General features: G+C 44.8%; 2 protein-coding genes across 2 annotated transcripts; one reads left to right on the top strand and one right to left on the bottom strand.

Annotated features, from left to right (window-relative positions):
• The first annotated feature begins 6 nt into the window (after positions 1 to 6).
• On the top strand, positions 7 to 4092 carry LOC139583270 (U6 snRNA-associated Sm-like protein LSm5). The gene is made up of 5 exons (XM_071414152.1): positions 7 to 124; positions 740 to 835; positions 1209 to 1236; positions 3428 to 3500; positions 3762 to 4092. The coding sequence occupies exons 1-5, from the start codon at positions 79 to 81 to the stop codon at positions 3792 to 3794; spliced, it is 276 nt and encodes a 91-aa protein (XP_071270253.1). The 5' UTR covers positions 7 to 78; the 3' UTR covers positions 3795 to 4092.
• A 241-nt stretch (positions 4093 to 4333) lies between these two features.
• Positions 4334 to 13133, bottom strand: LOC139583268 (proteasome activator complex subunit 2-like). The gene is made up of 11 exons (XM_071414151.1): positions 12981 to 13133; positions 12146 to 12178; positions 11949 to 12011; positions 10975 to 11061; positions 10233 to 10275; positions 9999 to 10096; positions 9369 to 9437; positions 8060 to 8127; positions 7899 to 7953; positions 6736 to 6822; positions 4334 to 4793 (listed from the first exon to the last, which is right to left on the bottom strand). The coding sequence occupies exons 1-11, from the start codon at positions 13026 to 13028 to the stop codon at positions 4713 to 4715; spliced, it is 732 nt and encodes a 243-aa protein (XP_071270252.1). The 5' UTR covers positions 13029 to 13133; the 3' UTR covers positions 4334 to 4712.
• Between the last annotated feature and the right edge of the window lie 1404 nt (positions 13134 to 14537).

The raw sequence follows: 14537 nt of genomic DNA, 5'->3' as shown, positions 1-14537 counted from the left end.
ATCAGTGTATGATTGTTTTAGTCTGATTATTTTGGTTGATTGGTCGATCGATTACTTCCGCCTTTTTTCAAACTAAACATGGCAGCCACTCCAGCTACAAATCCTTCACAGTTGCTCCCACTTGGTTTGTGTGATTTTCTTCATATTTTGTATCAAATTATACAGATAACAAGGACGTCGGTAACGCTCAATGCGGGGTTGTATTGAAATATACCCATTTACAGATATGTAATGCAGGAGTCATGTAAACTAGTAGTTGTAGCATGTCCGCATTGCTGAGCTAGCTAAGTAGCAAAAGTAGCCCAACCTTACCCGCCGGCCAGGATGTCACAGATATGAGCTAAATGTTTCCACTACAGCAATTTTCTGTATTACATTCATGCCTTATGACTTTCATTGATATATTTTCAAATTAAGTTAGCTAACTACATTTTGGACGAACGCTAGCTAGCTAGGCAACCAACCAGATTAGCCAAATTCAAACTCTCGCGGGAATGTTTGGGCTTCTCCAAATCAGGTCCTGCAGTCCCAGGTGCAGGCTTTTGTTCCAGCCCATCACTAGCCCACTTGATTCAATCAAATAATACATTAGTCATGGTCATCTGTCTGGACAATGATTACACCTAGCAGAATCAAGATGTGTGTTAGGTTGCTGGAAGCCTGGCAGAAAGCATGTACACCCAGTAGTTCTCTTGATCGTCAGTCTGTGATTTAAACATGTATTCTTGTGTTGTTTCAGAGCTCGTGGACAAATGTATAGGTTCCAGAATCCATATCGTCATGAAGAACGACAAAGAAATTGTTGGCACCTTGTTGGGTTTCGACGATTTTGTCAGTATCCTTTACACAAACGTCCTACGAAACATCTCATTATTTATCCTTCATTGTACATCCGTGGGAAACCCTTGTGAGGGTTTTTGGAGACCTACGCTCCTGTAGGATTTTGCTCTCCAGCCCTAATCTAACCAACGCACCTGCTTGTATTAACCAGTCGCTCATTCGGACCTCGATTAGCTGAAACGGGTGTGTTTGTATAGGGCTGGAGCAAAAGCCCTCACCCCCAGTCACTCTCCAAGAGGAGGGTTTGCTACCGCTGCAGAAGTATGGTACATTGTACAAAACCAGTCATTATTGAATTCAAATGTTTTCCATACTGTAATCATTTAGTTTGTCAATGTACAGATTATCCTTCACCCACCCAACTTCAGACATGGTGCTAGAGGACGTGACAGAATTGTAAGTACACAAGTATTACAGTTCACTTACATGGAGTGGAATCACAGAGCTGCTTATACATAGTGTGTGTCCCAAATAGCGCTCTATTCCCAATATAGTGCACTACTTTCGACCAGGGCTCATAGTGCTTTAATTAAAAGTAGTGAACGATAGCCTATATGGATTGCTCTCTTGGGCGCCTGTCTAGAAAACAACCCTAGCTAGCCCACCTATGCACTTGTGGAGAACTGAAAGGGTGGCTGGAGTCTTTGATAATTTTTAGGTCCTTCCTCTGACACCGCCTGGTATAGAGGTCCTGAATGGCAGGAAGAATGGCCCGTTTGCACTACCCTCTGTAGTGCCTTGCGTTCGGAGGCCGAGCAGTTGCCATACCAGGCAGTGATGCAACCAGTCAGGATGCTCTCGATGGTGCAGCTGTAGAACATTTTGAGGATCTGAGGACCCAGGCCAAATCTTTATAGTTTCCTGAGAGGGAATAGGTTTTGTCGTGCCCTCTTCACGACTGTCTTGGTGGGCTTGGATCATGTTAGTTTGTTGGTGATGTGGACACCAAGGAACTCTCAACCTGCTCCACTGCAGCCCCATTGATGAGAATGGGGGCGTGCTCGGTCCTCTTTTTCCTGTAGTCCACAATCATCTCCTTTGTCTTGATCACGTTGAGGGAGATGTTGTTGTCCTGGCACCACATGGCCAGGTCTCTGACCTCCTCCCTATAGGCTGTCTCGTTGTTGTCGGTGATCAGGTCTACCACTGTTGTGTCATCGGCAAAATGAATGATGGTGTTGGAGTCGTGCCTGGCCGTGCAGTCATGAGTGTAACTGAGCACGCACCCGAGGGGCCCCTGTGTTGAGCATCAGCGTCGTGGACGTGTTGTTGCCTACCCTTACCACCTGGGGGCGGCCCGTCAGGAAGTCCAGGATCCAGTTGCAGAGAGAGGTGTTTAGTCCCAGGGTCCTTAGCTTATTGATGAGCTTTGAGGGCACTATGGTGTTGAACGCTGAGCTGTAGTCAATGAATAGCATTCTCAAATAGGTGTTCCTTTTGTCCAGGTGAGAAAGGGCAGTGTGGAGTGCAATAGAGATGGCATCATCTGTGGATCTGTTGGGGCGGTATGCAAATTGGAGTGGGTCTAGGGTTTCTTTTATAATGGTGTTGATGTGAGCCATGTCCAGCCTTTCCAAGCACTTCATGGCTACAGACGTGAGTGCTACGGGTCGGTAGTAATTTAGGCAGGTTACCTTAATGTTCTTGGGCACAGGCACTATGGTGGTCTGCTTAAAACATATTGGTATTACAGACTCAGACAGGGAGAGGTTGAAAATGTCAGTGAAGACACTTGCCAGTTGGTTCGCACATGCTTAGAGTACACATCCTGGTAATCCGTCTGGCCTTGTGAATGTTGACCTGTTTAAAGGTCTAACTCACATCGGCTGCGGAGAGCATAATCACAGTCTTCCGGAACAGCTGGTGCTCTCATGCAAGTTTCAGTGTTACATAGTCCGCCGCCCCTTGTCTTACCAGACGCCTCTGTTCTATCCTGCCGGTGCAGCGTATAACCAGCCAGCTGTATGTTGATAGTGTCATGATTTAGCCACGACTCCGTGAAGCATAAGATGTTAGTGTTTAATGTCCTGTTGGTAGTTTATCTTCTGCGTAGCTCGTCAATTTTATGCACGTTTGCTAGCAGAATGGAAGGAAGTGGTGGTTTTTCCGATCGCCTACGAATTCTCAGAAGGCAGCCCGCCCTTTGGCCCCTTTTTTCTCCACCATCTTCACGCAAATCGCGGGGATCTGGGCCTGTTCCCGAGAAAGCAGTATATCCTTCGTGTCAGACTCGTGAAAGGAAAAAAAGGATTCTGCCAGTAATCTCAGTCCTGATGTCTGGAAGTTATTTTCGGTCATAAGAGACGGTAACGGCAACATTGTGTACAAAATAAGTTGCAAATTAAAAAAACACTAGTTTGGGGACACGTAAAACGTCTGCCTTCCTCTCCGGCGCCATCTTATGAGCAGTATGTTGATAAATCCAGTAAACCCATTGGAGGTAAAGATGGCGCTACAGCAGTGGCCTACTACCATACAGCTTCAACCTGTCCCAATTCGTTCAGCTCTACAGAGGTACCTTGTGTAGTAAGGGGCTGCCTGGTGTAGGACAGGTGTTGAATCTTTCCTCTTGATGCCTCTGTTTTAGTGAAATCACACCGGAGGGAAGGAGGATAACCAAACTGGATCAGATACTGCTCAACGGTAACAACATCACCATGGTGAGCATATTATGACATACTATAGATTATTATTCGATTTGTCAAATGGAGTGCCTTGCGACAGACCACCATCCTATCCAGAGGATGTACTTGTATATCAAGCTGCCTTACATTACAGAAACAGGAGATAGGCTCCTGCCCTCTGGGCCCAGTCTTGCTCAGACAAGGCTTTCTTACCTTTTACTAGATTGTCAAATGCTTGACGCAGCAGTCGTATGCTGATCGTCACTACCCATTCTGTTGTATCCTTCTCTTTTCTAGCTCATACCTGGAGGTGAAGGGCCTGAAGTATAAAAACAACATTTAGCTGAAACATTGTTTTATGTTGTGGATGTATACTTGCCTTCCTATCAGTACTAACTTTCCTTAGTTTGTGATAATGTTTTATTTTGGTTCTTTGTTTTAGTTTAAGAAAATAATTGTAACAAAAGTTTTTCTTTTCCTAATGAAGGCTTGATAAAGGTTTGTGTACAGAGCAACAGTTGGTTGGAATTTTGACATGTGTAACGTCAACCATTTCTACTTTAGTGGTGAGAAACTGTATTATTTTTTGTTTTTTTGTTATAAATAAATCACAGTGATTGAAAATAAACAACCCCAGTGTTAATTTGTAGCTCCTAAAGGACAAGACAGAGCATCATGGACTTCGGCCGTGCGCAGTGGGTTGACTGTCCCATCTCTACACACCACAGAACATCGGACGTCATTTTCTGTTTATTTCCCGACAATTCTACACGTTAAATCACCGCCGTTCATCGACACCCCAGCAGGTGATCTACAGCCTGTAGTGCAGCTGTTGCTTCCAGAGTTGCAATCATCATTTAGTCTCTAGGTTCAGTGTTCAATATTAAGATGAGTTTATTAGCATGAAAAAACAACTGGCTAATCTGGACACTGTGGCTGATGGTACAAATAGAAGGGCTGATGGTACAAATAGAAGGGCTGATGGTACAAATAGAAGGGCTGATGGTACAAATAGAAACAGCTTTGTTGCTGACGTTCAAACGGGACTGATTCAGTTTTGATTGGTATTGTAGTATACACCTGGAAAAGATCACATGGTTGAAATGAATTCAACCCCACTATTCTCTCATTCCTCTTCATCCCTTCACCTGGGAGCCGGTCTGTTTTGTGCTAACATGCCAAATAGCAATAGAGTAGGAAAGAGTACAACGAAATCTGGCACCAGGCTCCTTCCTCCTCGCATGCATCTCAGTACATTGAGGGCTTCTCTTCTCCTTTCGGATTGGTCACTTTTTCCAGGTTCTTGCTGATGATGTCATACAGTTCCGCCTGCAACACACACAGTGATGAAGTGAGTGGTCTTGTATACTGGTGTTTTATCTTTTCATTTGGGGTTTTTATTTTTTTAACCTTTTATTTAACTAGGCAAGTCAGTTAAAAACAAATTCTTATTTACTATGACAGCCTACCGGGGAACAGCGGGTTAACTGCCTTGTTCAGGGGCAGAACGACAGATTTTTAACTTGTCAGCTCAGGGATTCAATCTTGCAACCTTTCGGTTACTAATCCAACACTCTAACCACTAGGCTACCTGCCACCTCTACACTCTAACCACTAGGCTACCTGCCGCCTCTACACTCTAACCACTAGGCTACCTGCCGCCCCTACACTCTAACCACAAGGCTACCTGCCGCCCCTACACTCTAACCACTAGGCTACCTGCCGTCCCTACACTCTAACCACTAGGCTACCTGCCGCCCCTACACTCTAACCACTAGGCTACCTGCCGCCCCTACGCTCTAACCACTAGGCTACCTGCCGCCCCTACGCTCTAACCACTAGGCTACCTGCCGCCTCTACACACTAACCACTAGGCTACCTGCCGCCCCTACACTCTAACCACTAGGCTACCTGCCGCCCCTACACTCTAACCACTAGGCTACCTGCCGCCCCTACACTCTAACCACTAGGCTACCTGCCGCCTCTACACACTAACCACTAGGCTACCTGCCGCCTCTACACTCTAACCACTAGGCTACCTGCCGCCCCTACGCTCTAACCACTAGGCTACCTGCCGCCCCTACGCTCTAACCACTAGGCTACCTGCCGCCCCTACGCTCTAACCACTAGGCTACCTGCCGCCCCTACGCTCTAACCACTAGGCTACCTGCCGCCTCTACACTCTAACCACTAGGCTACCTGCCTCCTCTAACCACTAGGCTACCTGCCGCCTCTACACACTAACCACTAGGCTACCTGCCGCCCCCACACTCTAACCACTAGGCTACCTGCCGCCCCCACACTCTAACCACTAGGCTACCTGCCGCCCCTACACTCTAACCACTAGGCTACCTGCCGCCCCTACACTCTAACCACTAGGCTACCTGCCGCCTCTACACTCTAACCACTAGGCTACCTGCCGCCCCTACACTCTAACCACTAGGCTACCTGCCGCCTCTACACTCTAACCACTAGGCTACCTGCCGCCCCTACACTCTAACCACTAGGCTACCTGCCGCCTCTACACTCTAACCACTAGGCTACCTGCCGTCCCTACACTCTAACCACTAGGCTACCTGCTGCCTCTACACTCTAACCACTAGGCTACCTGCCTCCCCTACACTCTAACCACTAGGCTACCTGCCACCTCTACACTCTAACCACTAGGCTACCTGCCGCCCCTACACTCTAACCACTAGGCTACCTGCCGTCCCTACACTCTAACCACTAGGCTACCTGCCACCTCTACACTCTAACCACTAGGCTACCTGCCGCCCCTACACTCTAACCACTAGGCTACCTGCCGCCCCTATAGGCCTATAGCTGGATCTGCACAACCGACGTTGTGGGAAATGGTTTCATCTTGACGTTGCGTCTACTTTTGAGGTCTGAAAACATCTGACAAACGTTCATTTATGAGTGACCTTGACTTGTTTACTTATAGATTGACTTATTAAAGCTGCAATATGTACCTTTTTTTTTTAGGGGGCGACCTGACCAAATTCACATAGAAATGTGAGTTATAGATCTGTCGTCCTCATTGAAAGAAATTCTAAAATTGTAGATCTGTTCTATATGCACTATTTCTATGCTTCCTGTTCTTAAGTTCGTTTTTGTGTCTTTAACTTTAAGACAGTATCTTGCCTGTCCCAAATGGTACCCTTTTCACTATATAGTGCCCTACTTTTGTCCTGAGCCCATAGGACCCTGGTCAAAAGTAGTGCACTAAATAGGAACTAGGGTGCCATTTGAGATTAAATCAGTCACTCACATAGAAGCCACGGATGTCCAGGAGGATGACTCTGATGTCAGAGTAGACAGCCTCATCCTTCTCATGGACCAGTGAGCGGTAGTCCATCTGATTTTAACCAGAAGGAGGAGGAGAGAAAACAGAGGGATGAGGAAGGAAGGGGACAAGGAGGGATGTGTTACGACATCAGGATGAGGAAGGAAGAGAACAAGGAGGGATGTGTTACGACATCAGGATGAGGACAGGGAGGGATGTGTTACGGCATCAGGATGAGGAAGGAAGAGAACAAGGAGGGATGTGTTACGACATCAGGATGAGGACAGGGAGGGATGTGTTACGACATCAGGATGAGGAAGGATGAGGACAAGGAGGGATGTGTTACGACATCAGGATGAGGAAGGATGAGGACAAGGAGGGATGTGTTACGACATCAGGATGAGGAAGGAAGAGAACAAGGAGGGATGTGTTACGACATCAGGATGAGGAAGGAAGAGAACAAGGAGGGATGTGTTACGACATCAGGATGAGGAAGGAAGAGAACAAGGAGGGATGTGTTACGACATCAGGATGAGGAAGGAAGAGAACAAGGAGGGATGTGTTACGACATCAGGATGAGGAAGGAAGAGAACAAGGAGGGATGTGTTACGACATCAGGATGAGGAAGGAAGAGAACAAGGAGGGATGTGTTACGACATCAGGATGAGGAAGGAAGAGAACAAGGAGGGATGTGTTACGACATCAGGATGAGGAAGGAAGAGAACAAGGAGGGATGTGTTACGACATCAGGATGAGGAAGGAAGAGAACAAGGAGGGATGTGTTACGACATCAGGATGAGGAAGGAAGAGAACAAGGAGGGATGTGTTACGACATCAGGATGAGGAAGGAAGAGAACAAGGAGGGATGTGTTACGACATCAGGATGAGGAAGGAAGAGAACAAGGAGGGATGTGTTACGACATCAGGATGAGGAAGGAAGAGAACAAGGAGGGATGTGTTACGACATCAGGATGAGGAAGGAAGAGAACAAGGAGGGATGTGTTACGACATCAGGATGAGGAAGGAAGAGAACAAGGAGGGATGTGTTACGACATCAGGATGAGGAAGGAAGAGAACAAGGAGGGATGTGTTACGACATCAGGTCATAGTTGAATACAGAATTTGGTAGTGTCTATAAATGTTCTCACCACATGAGTTGCCTTGGAGGCTTTGGCCACTGCATCCCCCCTCTCTGAAAAGTACCTGAAGGAACAATGGTGACGGTCACATGTATAATATTTATTTTGTCAAAATATACAATGACCTCCAAGAGCTCTAGGTTACTTGAAAGCATGAAAATGTGTCCTACTTGTTCATGTTGGTGTGGAAGCCGTCCACTTTTGTCTTCACTGCAGCTATTCTCTCCAAGATTTTCTCCTGGATATGGCACAAGGAAACACTATGAGCCTCAGTTATAAACGCTGCGTACGTACAAAATCTACCCCCAAAAACATGCACCAAGCTGTTTTTCCCCAAAATGTTGCGATTTTTATTTTTTTTAAACGTAACGTGGCGTGAGGATGTCCTTTACCTACACGCAAACTTACATTTTTTTTGTGGATGAAGTATTATATTGCAAGCAGGCAGGGAAGGATGTGCAAATGGAGGATATGATGACCATGCTTAAAACAACATTACAGCCATTTGCTAGTGAGAAGAGTGGAATTCTACGCATTTTATTAGGGGAATCTAAAATAAAGTAAAATAAATAAATAATAAAATAAATATTTTTTCCTATTTTATTTTTAATAACTATTGCAGAATAAATTACTTGTTTTCTAGCAGAAAATATTCATATTCGCAAAGTAGCCGTACAACAAATTACCATGCGAATCGCATTTAATTGGGCCTAATAAATAGATAGGCTATGTATTTAAAGTGTTGCTGTATGCGATCCCATAGACAGCACAGTTTTTATAATACACAGTCGAATTTAACAGGTGATCAGACAGTTTATTTATTTTTTTACACTAAAGTACGTATGCTAGTACTCTATTTTAAATTTTTGGGATTAGCCTATACAATGTTTCAGAATTCGCAGGCAGACCAGCATATTTAGGTTGGGGGGGGAAAGTCGATTTCAAAAACATTGTTCAATTCAAACGTTCTGCTGACAGGTCCACAACAATTTGCCATTGTTTTCTTTCAGAAACTGTCACAGTCCTTTGCCAAATACCGCATAAGTTACTTCAAAAGATTAAAGCATTCTGCCAATACCTCAAAACATTTGATCAAATTTGCTCTTTCTTTTAGAAACTGTCGTGGCCTAATTCCAATAGTTCCAAATTATACAGCGAATAAAGGGAGTTATTGTCAACATAAAGGGGGAATGGAGGGCGTTTTCCAGGCGGCATTAAAATGCTCGTTCACACGCGCACCGTTTTAGGATGGCTCTGATTTATAGCAGGAAACATGCCGCTGTATGACGAGAGTCAAGTTTTTCAAAAATCCATATTTGTAGAGGTATTTTCAAAAATTCCGCATTCAGATATTTAGTGTGACATTTACACAACGGTTATAAATGAGGCCTTAGGAGAATACAATTCCATCTGTAGCAGTGTTCCCTTTTTCAGGAATGACCAGTTGACTTTAAAGATGAACAAGTGTTGACCGTTTACCTGGATTGCAACACCAAAGTCGTTCCCATCCTCTATTTTGGGGATGAGATGCTGAATCCAGCAGGACACCTAAGACGACACAGACACCAATGACTACAGAACATGTGCATCTTCAGCAACATCTCTTTCAGTTCACCACAAGATGTCACTGTTTCTTCTATTGTATTCTTACTGTAATGATGGCCTCTCAGTGATAGTATCTCTGGTCATTCTTACTGTAATGATGGTCTCCCTCAGTGATAGTATCTCTGGTTATTCTTACTGTAATGATGGTCTCCCTCAGTGATAGTATCTCTGGTTATTCTTACTGTAATGATGGTCTCCCTCAGTGATAGTATCTCTGGTTATTCTTACTGTAATGATGGTCTCCCTCAGTGATAGGATCTCTGGTTATTCTTACTGTAATGATGGTCTCCCTCAGTGATAGTATCTCTGGTTATTCTTACTGTAATGATGGTCTCCCTCAGTGATAGTATCTCTGGTTATTCTTACTGTAATGATGGTCTCCCTCAGTGATAGTATCTCTGGTTATTCTTACTGTAATGATGGTCTCCCTCAGTGATAGTATCTCTGGTTATTCTTACTGTAATGATGGTCTCCCTCAGTGATAGGATCTCTGGTTATTCTTACTGTAATGATGGTCTCTCTCAGTGCTAGGATCTCTGGTTTCACTCTGTCCAGCAGCTTCACAATCTTCTCATTCCCTTTGATGAAGCCACAGCTTGGAGCTGAAAGATACAAAAAGGAATAACACCAGCTGATTCAACACACTACTTGGAATGATTTTCTCAGCCTATTTTAAATGGTTGGTGTTAAGCTAGGGAACAACAGCCACACGTTGACAGCCATGACTCTGACTCTCACCTTTCTTCTTCTTCTTGCCATCATTCTTGTCAGTCTCCATTTCCTGGAGGGAGAAAAATCAGTCAGTCTGTACCTATAGATGTCAGTCAGTCTGTAGCCGTCAGTTAGCCAGTCAGTCTGTAGCCGTCAGTCAGCCAGTCAGTCTGTAGCCGTCAGACTGTAGCCGTCAGACTGTAGCCGCCAGTCAGTCAGTCTGTAGCCGTCAGTCTGTGGTCGTCAGTCTGTAGTCGTCAGTCAGTCAGGCTGTAGCCGTCAGTCTGTCTGTAGCCGTCAGCCAGTCAGTCTGTAGCCGTCAGTCAGTTTGTAGTCGTCAGTCAGCCAGTCTGTACCTATAGCCGTCAGTCAGTCTGTAGCCGTCAGTCAGTCTGTACCTATAGCCGTCAGTCAGTCTGTAGCCGTCAGTTTGTAGTCATAGACATCAGTCAGTCAGTCTGTAGTCATAGCCATCAGTTAGTCTGTAGTCATAGCCATCAGTCAGTCTGTAGCCGAAAACCAACTGGAGACGCCCCACTCTACAGGAACTGAGTAAAGCAGAGATCTCCTCTTCACATAAGAGAGTAAGGTGGAGAGCCATGATGTTGGACATCCTCACAAGGGAGCCAAGAGGATTCAGTTAAGTTATTAAATCCTGTTGATCTATATGGTCAGCATTCCCTACTACCTATATAGTGCACTAAATAGTGAATAGGGTGCCATTTGGGATGCTACACAATGTATCTGGTTAGAAGAGCATGATAGTCACCTCATCCTCCGCAGTGGGAGGGTCTGGTATGGGGATGTCCAGAGGGGCTTGGAGAGTGGACAGGTCTGGGATGTTGAGATCATCCTCCTGGAAGAGACATGGGAGGGAGAGACGAGAGGACGGGAGGTAGAGGGAGGGAGAGAGAGACGAGAGGACGGGAGGTAGAGGGTGGAGGGAGGGAGAGACGAGAGGACGGGAGGTAGAGGGTGGCGGGAGGGAGAGACGAGAGGATGGGAGGTAGAGGGTGGAGGGAGGGAGAGAGATGAGAGGACGGAAGGTAGAGGGTGGAGGGAGGGAGGGAGGGAGAGACGAGAGGACGGGAGGTAGAGGGTGGAGGGAGGGAGAGACGAGAGGACGGGAGGTAGAGGGTGGAGGGAGGGAGGGAGGGAGAGGACGGGAGGTAGAGGGTGGAGGGAGGGAGAGATAGATGGGAGGAAGGGAGGTAGAAACGAGAGGACGGGAGGTAGAGGGTGGCGGGAGGGAGAGACGAGAGGACGGGAGGTAGAGGGTGGAGGGAGGGAGAGATAGATGGGAGGAAGGGAGATAGATGAGAGGACGGAAGGTGGAGGGTGGAGGGAGGGAGGGAGAGACGAGAGGACGGGAGGTAGAGGGTGGAGGGAGGGAGAGACGAGAGGACGGGAGGTAGAGGGTGGCGGGAGGGAGGGAGGGAGAGACGAGAGGACGGGAGGTAGAGGGTGGAGGGAGGGAGAGATAGATGGGAGGAAGGGAGATAGATGAGAGGACGGAAGGTAGAGGGTGGAGGGAGGGAGGGACGAGAGGACGGGAGGTAGAGGGTGGAGGGAGGGAGAGATAGATGGGAGGTAGAGGGTGGAGGGAGGGAGAGATAGATGGGAGGTGGAGGGAGGGAGAGAGAGGTAGAAGGTGGAAGGAAGATATGAAGGGTGAAAGGAAGGTCAATTTCACAACGTAGGAAGGAACAGACCGTGACACATGAACTAATCAATGAGGCTTACCTTCAGCAGCTTGTCCAGCTGAGAAATCTTCAATGGGATGTAGTTGGAAAACAGATCATCTGCCTAAAAAAAACAGAACTTGGTAAGTCCTAACTCCGCCATTCGTCCATGAAAAGCATGCCCCCTTTTCTATTTCAAATGGTAAATACAACAGCACACATCTGTTTTCAACACAATAAGGCAAACACATGACTAACCTGTTGATACAGAGACTGGTGGAAGTTCTCCACCTACAGGCAAAGGGAATGAAAAGATGTGTGTAAGTGGTGCAACATTTGGAAATATGTTTACTAAACTTTTACTGTAAAACATCTTAAACTCACAAGCAGGGTCAATGTTAAACTAGGATCAATTGTGTAATAATTGTGTAATCTATTGTAAATGAGCCTTCACACACACACACAACTATACAAAGGTTGTGTTCCAGTGGACTGCCAAGCATTTTGTTTATACCTGGACCGCCCACTCAACCTCGTAAAACTAGAGTGTAAGCATTACGCTGATTTTGATTTGCCACAAACCGTTTACACCAAACGGAAAACGCAAACGAGAATTTCTATTGGACACATTAAGGTAGATCCCTCCGTTTCGATCCGTTTGGTTCGTAATGAATACACCCCTGGGCCATGTTCAGTTACCAAACTTTCTCGAACGTTGCAGATATAAATGCCATGAATCGAGACAATGTCAGTCCGTATTCTACATGTCAGACAGGTCTACATGAACTATTTATATCTGAACGTTCAATCCTGCTGAACGTGGCCCAGTGAAACCGTTTAGCCAGGTTGGTTTTTGCTTTCGCTTTTGTCTGGAAGAATGACTAGGATTTTACAATTTTAACGAACAAATTGTGCGTAACAGACCAAAATGGAACAATTTATCTTTGTTCGCAGGCCATGTCGCAGGAAAAACAGTTGAAACCAAGGTGCTCTTATGAAACCATTTGCGCAAAGTTAAAGGGGAACATATGAGGTAAAAAAATTTTTTTACGCCTAACATTTATTAACAACATGTGCATGAGTTCGTGCTTACCTTTACTGCGTTCACGCTTTTTATTTTCATTACAGACGATTTCGACATTTTGAGCGAACGGTTGTGCGTACTGTTTTAAAGTAAAAGGTCCGTCGTTGGACCCGTCTATTTCCTCGTCTGTTTCCCACTTTCGATTTCAAAGGATTATATTCGAAAACGGCCTGATCAAGCCACACCCACTGGATTAATGTATTCCTTCACAAATGAAATAGCTTGATATTTAGCACATACTGTTGAATTAAACGGCCGTTTCAAATACAGTAGTTGGCTCCCAAACTCATTATTGAAGACTGAGTCCTAAACTATCCCATACAGTATAAAGCATTTTCACTGAGGAAATGTAATGTTAGGCCACCCTTAATTTCACCGTCTAATTAACTAACACATGGGACATATTGATATTTTGCATAAAAGTTAAATGATAATATGCCAAAGTTTTTTCTCAAACTCACTGATTATCATTGACCACCAGATGGAAGCACACATCAAGACTTGTTCTATTTCCCAAGGAGGGATGTCCTCACTTCACCTTTCACTTCGACTGATATGCCACACATGCATAACAGCAGCTGTGGGAAAAGTACCCAACTCTACTACTTGAGTAAAAGTAAAGATACCTTTTTTTTAATTATTATTATTATTTTTTTATTCTCGGGGTGGATCAGCTTAATATTGCGGAAAGAATGTTGCTTCCAATGTAATTGTCTGCATCATTTCCAATCCCCCATATTTTTTGGGGTAAATATATATATCCATACACGCATGCATACATATACACATATATACATACACATACCTATATAGACATACATACTTTTTTAAAGAATATACCTTTATTATTATTCCCCGCAACCCTACCACCGCTCCCCCAATTGGAGTAAACTAATAAACACTTCTGCTTTTACCTTCAATTTATACATCTTATACCTATTTTACAGACACAGTCTACTTTATAATAGTTCTCTCTTGTTTGTCCTTAGTCCTTCCTCTATTTCTGTTGTCCATCCAATTTTATTTCCACTTGTAACTGTGCTATTTCACAAAAGCTCCGCACCTATACACATTTCACAGATCCCGTATGCCCTACATTGTTTATCTTGTTATTAGTCCCACCCTTCAGTTCCACTCAACCCTTCCCATCTATCTTCCAACATCATCCATTTCGGATTTTTATTTGCCATATATTTTTCAACTGTGCTGTGATGCTTCACAAAAGATTTGAACCTTCCTATTCTCATAGCTTCTACAGATTGTAAATTAAAAATAAACATTTTTGCTAAAATAATTATTATATTATTGATTGATTGACTATGGCTTTTCAAATCCCCCAGTATTGCTATCTGTAGCGTTAGTTCTAGGCAAATGTTGCAATTCTTCAGCCATTCCTGGACCTGTGACCAAAAACGAGCTACATATGGACAATACCAAAATAAATGATCTAATGACTCTGCCTCCTCACAACAGAATCTGCAGAGCTGGGAAGATTGTATACCCCATATATATAACATTCTATTAGTTGCAAGAATTTTGTACAGTAATTTAAATTGAAAAATGTAG

Source organism: Salvelinus alpinus, chromosome 8, assembly GCF_045679555.1.
Source record: "Salvelinus alpinus chromosome 8, SLU_Salpinus.1, whole genome shotgun sequence".
In the NCBI taxonomy this organism is placed as follows: domain Eukaryota; kingdom Metazoa; phylum Chordata; class Actinopteri; order Salmoniformes; family Salmonidae; genus Salvelinus; species Salvelinus alpinus.
This window is presented reverse-complemented; position numbering and strand designations above follow the sequence as displayed.